We start from the raw sequence: 11,442 nt of genomic DNA, 5'->3' as shown, positions 1-11,442 counted from the left end.
TTTGCCCTCCTCCTCCATCCGGACAGGCGTGTGCGCGTATCTGTGTGAAAGAATGGTGAGGATGCTTCTGATCTGCTGCTGCTGCTGCACGCTGGCTGCTGCTGGTGAAGCTCCTCACTGGTGACCAGCGGCGTCAGTTCAGAAAAATCTAAGGTATGGCAATATGATATGACTGGTGTCTTGCACGCGCGCGACACCAGTCATGTTGCCATATAGTCTAGTAGCCAAAATGTGAACCCGGACATTTTGAGTACCCTAAAGTTTTATGTTAGAAATGTTGAGTAAGGGTCCCCAGCATGTAGAAACTGCCGGATGCTAACTTGCATATGTTGAGCAATTTGCATAATAAGCTTTAATTAGCATAATCACCTATATGGATAATATGTCAAAAACTGACAGGACGATTTGAACAATATTGGAGTGGTTTTGGGGGTTATTGAAGATGCTGAATCCATTTCTGACATTTTCTAAATTCAAAATGGCCGATTTAAACCGTAAATGGCCATATACCAACTTAAATTGGGATGATTTTGATACTTTTTTGTTGATTTTGATTATGAATTAAATTATAAATGTGGTTATTTATATGCTTATACATGATCTGCATTTCAAAAGCCAAATATAGACAACCCACACAAAATGATTAGAACAATGACTGCCACAATAGCCTAGCAAAAATAGTCACTTCATCATTTGGAAAATCGACAAAAAAGTATCAAAATCATCCCAATTTAAGTTGGTATATGGCCATTTCCGGTTTAAAACAGCCATTTTGAATTTAGAAAATGTCAGAAATGGATTCAGCATCCTCAATTAGCCCTATTCACGGCCCGCCCACCTACTTCCGTTTCTCAGTTTTCCCCGGGTGCTGACTTCAATTTAGAAGGGGAAACTATACTGGACTTAAAGCCAGCAAATCGTTATTTCTAACGGTAAAGTAAATTATAATGCTTTGTGCCGTTTACTATCTTGTGTTCTTGGTCATGCTAGCCGTATTTTATACTTTACTATTCGGAAATTGCATTAAATTTGCGATTTATGTGCTAACTCTATAGGCTCTAGTAGGATTTACCCCTTCAAAACGGGACTTCAGCACCCGGGGGATGCTGAGTGGGCGGGTCGTGAATAGGGCTAATAACCCCCAAAACCACTCCAACATTGTTCAAATCAGCCAATCAGTTTTTGACATATTATCCATTATTATAGGTGATTATAAGAATTAAATCGAATTATGCTAATTATGAAAATTGCTCAACATATGCAAGTTAGCATCCGGCAGTTTCTACATGCTGGGGACCCTTACTCAACATTTCTAACATAAAACTTTAGGGTACTCAAAATGTCCGGGTTCACAATGGGGCTCTATGGGCTGGATACTAGACTAATACCTTATAGTCAGGCGGAAATTCTGAAAAAAGGCCTTCTATAAGCAGGTTAGAGGCATTTGGGGGTAAAAGTGGGGAACCAGGCTATTTTACATAATTCAAGGGTGCCGAATCTGAAAAACCTGGTTCCCAATCAAAATTTTGAGTTTTTGACCTTCTAATTTGCATAACAAAGTGGCTGCTGAATTGTACATTTTGAACTATTTTTTCAAGCAATATTTCTCTTTCAAAAAACTTTTCATCATTTTATCATATAATCAGGCTTTTGTGAACACCCAGGACAGTTTTTGAGGTGCTTGAATCAGTTTAGATTTAGATATTTCATATTCATTTTTATCAGACACGCCCCCTTCCTATACAAACCCATTGTAACTTCAAACTCCATTCTAACCATGATAGATTTAATGAAAACACCCATCCTTTTTTCTGGTGACTCCTGACGCCCTCCTAATACGTGAGCAGGTCTTGTTCTTTCGATAACTCCTTTCATGTATTTAAAAAAAAAAAATTGTATTTATTTATTTTTCATTTTCCCAAATAATTATTAAAAAGAAACTAAAAAGGTTATCGAAAAAACATTGCCTGTTCGTGTATTAGGAGGGCATCAGGACTCAGGAGTCACCAGAAAAAAGGATGGGTGCTTTCATTGAATCTATCATGGTTAAAATGTATTTGTATTTAAGTGAAATATCCCTTTTAAATAAAAATAAAACATTTTAACCATGATAGATTCAATTAAAACACCCATCCTTTTTTCTGGTGACTCCTGATGCCCTTCTAATAAACGAACAGGCAGTGTTCTTTCGATAACCTTTTTAGTTTATTTTTTATAATTATTTGGGAAAATGAAAAAAATTAAATACAATTAAGAAATTATTAAAAATAAATGAAAAATGTTATTGACAAAACACAACCTGCTCACGTATTAGGAGGATGTCAGGAGTCACCAGAAAAAAGGATGGGTGTTTTCATTAAATCAATCATGGTTAAAATGGAGTTTGAATTTACAATGGGTTTGTATAGGAAGGGGGCGTGTCTGATAAAATGAATATCAAATATCTAAATCTAAACTGAATCAAACAACTCAAAAACTGTCCTGGGTGTTCCCAAAAGCTTGATTAGACGTTAAAATTACTAAGGGTTTTTTGAAAGTGAAATATCTCTTGAAGAAATAGTTTAAAATTGACAATTCGGCAGCTATTTTGTTATGCAAATTAGAAGGTCAAAAACTCAATTTTTTGCTTGGTTTTTAGCTTTTTTCAGATTCAGCACCCTTGAATTGTGTTAAATAGACTGGTTCCCAACTTTTACCCCAAAATGCCTCTAACAATCACATTTTTCAGAAAAACCACTAGACTATTAGCAACAGGCACGATTACAGTACATTTTATTATTTCCCCACTGTAGCCAAGGTATGGCAGCTGCCATAGCTTGCCATACCCATATTGACGCCTCTGCTGGTGACATCACCGGCGCCACACGAGCGCGCGTGCACGAGAATGTGGTGTGAATGCAGTAGACAGGGTGATGATGATCATGCCCATTGCCCACCCATAAAACTCCAATTATTGCCAACTTGTCTAACTTAAGTTGTCTAAATGAAGGGCTGAGGGCGGGGGCAATTTGTTTAATAGTACATGATGATGAATGTTGTAGAATAGATGATAGCATAGGATTTATTTATAATTTATGTGTGTGGGTGTTGTATCATTTCAAAACATTCCCCAAAAAGCTAAGATTTTCCTAAATATAAAAATTCAATGATTTTTCTAAGTCATTTCATTAAATAAATGAAAAATCTAAGAAATTCCATAAATTAGAAAACAAATGTTTAAGAAATTGTGAAAATAGCAGATCTACAAGCTCGCGAGTCATGGGCTTGTTGTAGATCTGCTGTTTTCATGAGTTTGGGTCCCAGGCAAATGTCTAATTTCTCTTTTGGGTCTCGACCTAAAAAAGGTTGGGAAGCACTGGTTTAGTGTACTTTGTAGATTTATATTGTCTTTTAATATTACAGTAGGCAACGCAAAGTCTACTTTGTATAAAATGTGCTATACAATATTGTGGGGAATGGATGGTGGACCAGACAATTGGAGCTCAAGCCTCAGCCATATTCCCTTTTATTCATGTCACTCAAGTCAGTGAACAGTTGCTCATCCATTAGTATTTATATAGTTCTTATCTTCATTATCAAGGATATTATAATGCCCATTGCCCATGGATTTAAGTGTGCAGGGCAAATTAAATGTTACAGTGACACCTGGTGGTGAGATGATGCAATGCCACCCTCCTTTTCAATGCACTAGAATCCTCAGAGCCGTTTTCCCCCCAGTGCTCTTCATAAAACATAATACTAGACTCATTGTGTGAGAATACGATAATTAAGATGCATTTTTTTAGAAAGTTTATTTACAGATTTTACAGACCTTAAAAAAATTGAAATGTTCATTTTTTGTATGGTTATGTACAGGTCTGAAATAAGACAAATACCAAATTGTGGACATGTTTTAAAACAAACAGTTGACATGTTAAAAGTGAAAGTGCTGGTTGTCAGCGACCTGGAAAGCATAGCCATCTGTAGTGGAGTCTGGAGCCACAGATTCATCCTCCTCATCCTGAAATACAAATTCATATTATTTGTTTAGGGGAATAGAATAGAATAGTTAAGTGTAAATGGGAGTGCTGTAAAAAAGCGTGGGATTTTATCAGCTTTACTTGCCTCTGCTGAGAAGTATTTATCTATGATGTTGTGGGAGGCCTTGTAGATGGCCTCGTTCTCGTGGGACTGCAGTGCTTCGATCTTGTCCAGACCGCCACATTCCTCGATCATCAGACACAGCTTCTCCGTCTGAGCCATTCTGTCCGCTGCCTGGAGAAAAACACACTGTCACTTGAGGCTAATGGGGAACACACACACATGCACACACACACTATGATGAATGCCTGACACAATGTAATTATGTGAAAGTCATTGAAAAGTATCCACAAAGACCAATCTGTGTAGTTCTGGTAGAAATGCTGAAAACCACCCTGACTTCAATTGCATTTCTCTCCTACTTCCTTGTTTAAGTTTATTTGTAAGAATTCCAGGTAGCTCAGTTGGTAGAGCACTGCCAACTCAGCCTATGAGTAGCACAGTTTTGGTATAGATCAAGTTCTGCATTAAGTACTGGGAGCTGATCTCAGCAGTCTATCTCCCAGACGTCTCGAGCATCAGTTCCTTGTCCTTGACCGATAACGGCTAGAAGACCAAAACACTATCACCCCAAGCAAGCGGTAGTAAAAAGCGAATGGATTTCAACAGTACTTGTGTAAAAGACCGATGAGGCTAATGAGACATTCTGGAAGAACTGCACAAATGTGGAGACATTTTTTTCAACCAATGCAATAATATTAATATGTTTTAGCAACTTACCATGAAAATGTTAGTGACAGCATCTAGGATGACCCGGATGACTTTGGTGTCTTTGACCGAGAGCAGGCACAGCAAGGGCTCCAGGACGTTGCACTGGACCAGGTAGGCCACTTGCTCTGTGGTGCCCCCGCTGGTGTAGTTTGTAATGGCCCATACTGCCTCCTTCTGGGTCTTGTAATCTCCCTGAACATAAAGACATTTAGTGACGTTAGGTTTTCAATGTAGTGGATCCTGGGAACTACAGGCGGTTAGCCTAGTAAACGACCAACTTCCGTTCTCCAGGAGGATTCCAGAAATGAAATGGTTTCTGGAAGAGGGGCGGGTACGAGGCTAACAGGCGGTATGAGTCGTAGGGAAATTGCATGGGTCCCAAATGCAATGTGCATTTTGACTAATTACAGTGTTTAATATTATCTGAAAATTATATAGCCTACAACTTAATTTTCCATAGAAAACTTAATTTTCCATAGAAAACATTATTACAGTACAAATGTGTTAATCATGATGATACACTACTAGTCTACAAAATAGAATTCAAACAAAATAAACAAGGTACTTAGAATAGGCCTTCGGGGATGACTACACACTTTCCCTATGCATGCAGGTTGAAAGGTTTTAACTTGAAGAAATAGGTACATATTATCAGGTTAAAAATAGCATGCATCGCATGGAAACGGACTATGAGCTTACTGCATCCTTTTGGATTTTAATGCATCAGAGCTAGGTATACATGTCAGGTATGGATACCTGACATCAGTGTTTTAGCCATTTGTCGTGACATCCTTGGTCAAGGCAACACAAGGTAGCCACAGATAAATTAGAAATGTATCCAAGATATACAAGTACACATGTAACAGACAGATCCTCCACCCCCCCCCCCCCCCCCCCCCCCCCCCCCTCGCCATTTCTGACCTGCTGAAGCACTTCTACCAGGATGGGCACAAGGCCTGCATTGATGACCTCCTGGATCTGAGTGTCTTTTCCAGCGGTGATGTTGGACACGGTCCAGGCCGCCTCCTTCTGGATGTTGCTTTTCTCGTGGCGCAGCAAGGCCGGGAAGGCATTGAGGGCACAAGCGTTGAGTACACTCTGCGTCTGCTCATCTGTCCCCGTCACAATGTTACCCAGCGACCGCAGGGCAGGGGTCTGGGAGGGAATGGAAGAAAAAACGAGATGTTCTCAGCTAATGACATAATTGCTTAATACTGTAATCACAATTGCTAAACATGAATATTTGGTTTGAAAAGTTGATATATTGTCAATGCCTTTGTTCTTCATTGTACTTGTTGATGCCATATCTATCGGTCAAAATGAGCTGTAATGCCTGATGGAGAAAGTGATGTATACCAAAATGGCGAGATCGCCACAGGATAGGAGCTCCACCATGCGTGGTACCAGGCCAGACATGACCACCACCTCTATCCTCTCATTGGGGCCATCTGTCAGGTAGGACACGGCCCAACAGGTGTCGGCCAGCACCTCTCTGTCATTGTGGTACAGGAGGCCCACCATGGCTGGGAGGAGCTGCACCACTGCCTCCATAGGCGGCGCAGGATTCTTGTTCCGACACAGGTTGGACAAGGTCCAGGTGGCGTTCCGCAGGTAGCCACACTGCAAGGACACAAAGAGTCAAGTGTCATTTACAAATGTGAAATATTAACAATAATCACAGTAATGCACCATTTAAAAGCCTCCAACTGGTTACTAAAGAGATTCAGGTGGATTCATAAATATGGACCACCGTATGGTCCACAAGCAGCACACTATGCTGAATAGAGGAATAGACATTATTTATGGATGGGTTGTATATATATATATTAAAAAAATATATATATATATAATAATTTCACAAATGACAAACAGCCAACGTTTCAGTGAAACGAGGCAGTCATGTGCATGATAACTCACAGGAAACACTGACAGGTCTGGGACTCCCACAACGGACAGTAGCGGCTGGATAACTCCATCCTTGATTACTTGGTCTCTGTAGTTGGAACCATCACCTGGGTAGGTACCAAAAAGTCATTTTGTCAACATACTGATCCTGGCAACTTAGAATCTGTCTGACTGGTCAGCCACACATATTGCATTTCCTTTCCAAGGTCTGTCCATGTCTTCATGGCTGAAGACACTGTTCTGTCTAAAAATCCAAACTGACAGCCGCAGCTTACAGGTGTGCATACTGCAATACTGCATAGTTGAGCCACGTGGCTCATCGCCTTTCATTTGGGGCAACTTAATAATGTTTGAATCTATGTTTGTTTTCACCCTCTGGTGGACAAAATGTGTAAAAAGCATGATATACATCGACAGCCTCACTACAAGTGTTTCACATTGCTTCGCCGCTCAACTAATCTTTAAATAATCACTGCCTCCTAAGGCCCAACACACAAAACTTTGCTCAAGTCTAAGAAGATTATGGTAGCCATGTTAGCTTGAACAATTATTCCATAACAGAGCCTTTTCTCAATCCTTAAGTTCTGGGTTTACTACAAAACTCACTGGCAAAAATAACTAAAATAACTGTGTGAGAACACACACCGGAAGCGTCATATTTGAAGTGTACCTGCAATGTTGCCCAGCGCCCAGATAGCCTGCTCACTGACGTGGAGGTGTGGCGAGGTCACAAGGAGAATGAAGGCTGGAATGGCCCCTGCTTCTACCACAGCAGTAGTCTGTAACGAGTCGCCTGACGCGATGTTGGTCAGGGCCCAGGCCGCCTCAAACTGGATGGGGGGGCATTCATTGAGGGCCAGGAAGCTAACAAACCTGGGGATGAGGCCGGCCGCGACGATGCTGTCGATTGGTGGGTGCTTTTCTCTGGATAGGAGCTTTCTGCAACATGGAGCAATCAGAGATGCAGATTGTAAATCAAGGGGCTCTGTACAAAATAAGGGACCTCTTGGGATTTAGGTTGCAGGTCTAGAATCATCAAAATGTGACTGTGTGTGGCTGGGATTACTTTTTGTCTGTGCAAATTGTGCATGCATGTGTGCGTCACATGCTGATGCACGGATAATCAGTTGTCATAGTATTTGCTATTTGGTCATAGAAGATTATGGATATCCTTCTGATTTAAGGCAATGTTTCTGCATTTCACACAGTCCAATCATACAACATCCTTTCTGAGCATCTACAACGCACACTGTGCGTTCTATGGTAGAGGGTGTCAGCATGGTGCTGGTGCTGGTCAAAATAGCGCTGTCAGGGATCGCTGTGTAATTTGTATCTGTTTTATGTACCAGCAAAGAAAACAAGCCCTCAGGGTCCGCATTGATCGGATGGCGACATGATATTGCCGTGCATGCAGCCTGATGGTGTCGCCAAAAAGGAAATCCCTCATAATATGGGGTCATGGTATAAAAAGGTTTGAGAACCCCTGCATTAGATGGCTCGCCCAGGTTAGAAGGATTGAGGATAAAACAAGAGGCCAGATTGCGTGGAGAAGGGATGAGAAATACATAAGTAGAAGGATGCTAAAGATGGAGCAGCCAGGCAAGAAAGAGGAAGGCCAAAGAGGAGGTTTATGGATGCAGTGAGAGGACATGCATGTGGCTGGAATAAGCAAGGAAGATGCAGAGAACAGAAGCAAGAAGGTAACAGATAATCCGCAATGGCAACCCTTGATGGTAATAGCCGAAAGAACAAATGTGCTAAAACATGGCAGACTGAAACATAACCAGAATTAGCAAGTCACAGCACAGCAATGATGTGACTTGCTGGTATAACTATTGTGTGGCTCCAATGTGGATCTTAGACTTCATGTGCCCAGCCTGTGACATAAATCATCTATGATGTTGTCTATGACATATCTATGACGTACGACTCCAAATTTGGGCAAGGTTTCAGTCAAATCCACTATAAATTATAACGTTAAAAAATCAAAAGGAGAAATTGTGGAGGTATTTCTGTGGCCAGTCCTGCAGGGCCATGGCTTAAAAAAATGAGGCTTTTGAACTGTCCACAGCCCACCCTCTGATACGCAGAGCGAGTAGACAGCCATCAGTGAGACTAATGATATGATGATAAGGTTGAAAAATGGGTGAAGTGCTCTTTTACGTATGCCCAATCCCTGACTATTTGGACTCTGGACAGGTAGAATGTCCGACATTATCCCTTTTGACAGTAATGCCCTTCAGGCTAAGAGCTCCTTACCTGGCTGCCTGTGTTGCCTGCAGTTGATGATCCAGGCTTTGGCTTTTTACGCCTGCCACTATCTCCTCCACCGACCAATGCTGAAAATGAACACACAAAGAGAGCAAATTAGTCTGCTGCTTACCAAACATAAACCAAACCATATCTGCAAAGAATTTCTAACATTTCCCATTGATACCATATTTATTACTTGCGCCAGCAAAGGGGCGCAAGTACTGTGTTTGGTGTGTCTGTGCATACATCATCCAAAGGGAAAACCCTTGAAAAAACACAGGGTGAAGTCACCAACTTGGTGAAGTCAACAACAACAAGTTAAACCTGATATAAATAAAAGTTGGCACCTCGGCAGATACTCGGCAGATACTCGGCAGATACTGGCACCTCCCACATACTGTATTTACTGTACATACAGACAGCACCGAACAGCACTGATTGCAGTACGTGCATGCTCTGCTGGTGCACAATTAGGCCATATATGGCCACTTGTGCACTTGGCGCAAGTTGGCACCTCGACAGAGTGCAGTCTAGTTATTTTGTAGACAGCCACATGTCTAGGCTTGTTCATTATATAATAATAACAATCTAATCAACACGCAATGATTATAAGATTCCAACCATCTCTAATCTCATAATCTCAGATTATGTTATAACACTACTACATGTGCATTTATGTCCACACCAATATGTTTCCATTAAGTTTTATCCTAGTGCATTTGGACCGCTTTCTCCTCCCGTGACTATTTGCCATTGAATGAAAAGTGAAAATGTGTCGTTGAAGAAGCTGTGGGGTTACATTGACATTTGTGACCCATCTACTGAGTGGATAGAGTTGTTTTAGCATGTGTACACTTTGTTCCTCTCAATACATCCATGTAACACTGCAGACATTTCAGAACTTTAGACAAAGTTTATATGGAAAGGCACATCTGCTTTATATTTTCCACCAAATCTTAAACTTCAATCTTTTCATGTGTACAAAATAACAGACAGCTGATGTTGACCAAATTAGAGTCAGCTGTCAACAGCTCTACCCATTCGGCTAAGGTATATTAAATGGTGCGTTTTTATAGTGCCTTTATACAAAGCGCATTACAATGTGCATTTCATTCACCCACACATTCAAACACCGAGTCCGACAGCAGAGGAAACCATGCAAGGTATCAACATCTTGCTCAAGGACACTTCGTCACCAACCCTGGGAGAGCCCGGGATCGAACTCGGAACTTTCCGTTTCATAAGCAGCTGTCCCAGGAACTACATTTCTACATGCAACTGTATTGTCCAGGCTACTTTGGACTCATTCTACTTTCCCAATATGGAAAAGGTGGTGTCATCCATGGAGTAGTCCTACTTAAAACACCAAAACAAGCAACTTCTATTTTACAGTCTTTTGATCTGATAACCAACCACTGCCAAGTGCCAACCATATTTCGAATTATTTTGAAGCATCATCATTGTTACCCAATTATGAAAGCATGCAGACGGGGCAGCCTGACTGCTTCTACTTCGCCCAGGACCATAAAAACATACCATCCCTGGGTTCGACATGTCTCCATTCAGACACTAACCCTATCTCTTACCCTTACCCTAACCCTAACCTTAACCTCTATGCCTATGGAAGTGTTGCTGTTGCCACTCCGACAATAAGTCACTGTCGGAATGGAGACATGTCTGAATGGAGACAAGTTCCCACCATCCCTGATACTGACATCTGAGGTTCAAAGACGTTAGGAGCACATACACTACTGGTTAGTTACCTGTGTATTGGGGTCTATCTCTTGGAGAGGAGATGTTGGATCATCTAGGAGACCACCATCACAATTCCTTCTCTTCAGGATCTGTTCATCCTTCTTGGCTTTGCGGAGCTCCACATTGACTTCAACTCTCCGGCGCCTAAGTTCCTAAACAAATAATACATAAATAAACAAACAATAATTAGTGGTTGATCGTCACTCAAGTGTAACTTACTTGACTTTTTTGTAAGTAACGTTACAGTAGCTGCGCGGCGCGGGGCTCTTCTTTTTTGACAGCTAGAACTTACGTTGACATCTTTTCCTTTGTTTTTGAACTGGGTGAGACGAGCTCCACTGTCTTGGCTGGCAGCAGACATCTCCGTTCGACTGTTGAACAATACACGACGGGTTTCTTTACCGAAGACAATATGTGGAAAGAAAACAACTTGTTATACACTTTCTGTCATGGGATGGTTCAAAACATTGACAAAAGCTAACTGCCGTAGCTAGCCGTGAGCCTCGGAACGAACAGAACAGTAAGCTGCCGGGGGCGGCTTTCAGTCCACGGCCACCATGTGGCCCACTAAACCCCAAGCTTTTCTACTGGTCATTCTCACCTAAACACAGCAGAACCTAGGCTAGCAATAAAGGCGCTCTGCCTACCGAACAAGTAAACGCCAATCAATATTAACATTATTTAAAAATGAATATTTAATCACGCGGTGCTATGCGGTGCGCTTACCAAGTGCTTGGT

The 11,442-nt window shown here is 41.4% G+C and overlaps 1 protein-coding gene across 1 annotated transcript; it reads right to left on the bottom strand.

Moving 5' to 3' along the window:
• Positions 1-3,828: 3,828 nt before the first annotated feature.
• LOC308280961 (importin subunit alpha-1-like) lies at positions 3,829-11,442 on the bottom strand. The gene is made up of 11 exons (XM_080720997.1): positions 11,431-11,442; positions 10,997-11,100; positions 10,713-10,856; positions 8,956-9,035; positions 7,367-7,635; positions 6,709-6,803; positions 6,148-6,411; positions 5,713-5,946; positions 4,801-4,983; positions 4,105-4,254; positions 3,829-4,000 (listed from the first exon to the last, which is right to left on the bottom strand). The coding sequence occupies exons 2-11, from the start codon at positions 11,063-11,065 to the stop codon at positions 3,914-3,916; spliced, it is 1,575 nt and encodes a 524-aa protein (XP_080577123.1). The 5' UTR covers positions 11,066-11,100; positions 11,431-11,442; the 3' UTR covers positions 3,829-3,913.

Source organism: Nannobrachium achirus, assembly GCF_963921795.1.
Source record: "Nannobrachium achirus genome assembly, chromosome: 3".
NCBI classification, from domain to species: Eukaryota; Metazoa; Chordata; class Actinopteri; order Myctophiformes; family Myctophidae; genus Nannobrachium; species Nannobrachium achirus.
The sequence above is the reverse complement of the archived record's forward strand: the minus strand, read 5'-3'. Positions and strand labels throughout refer to the sequence as shown.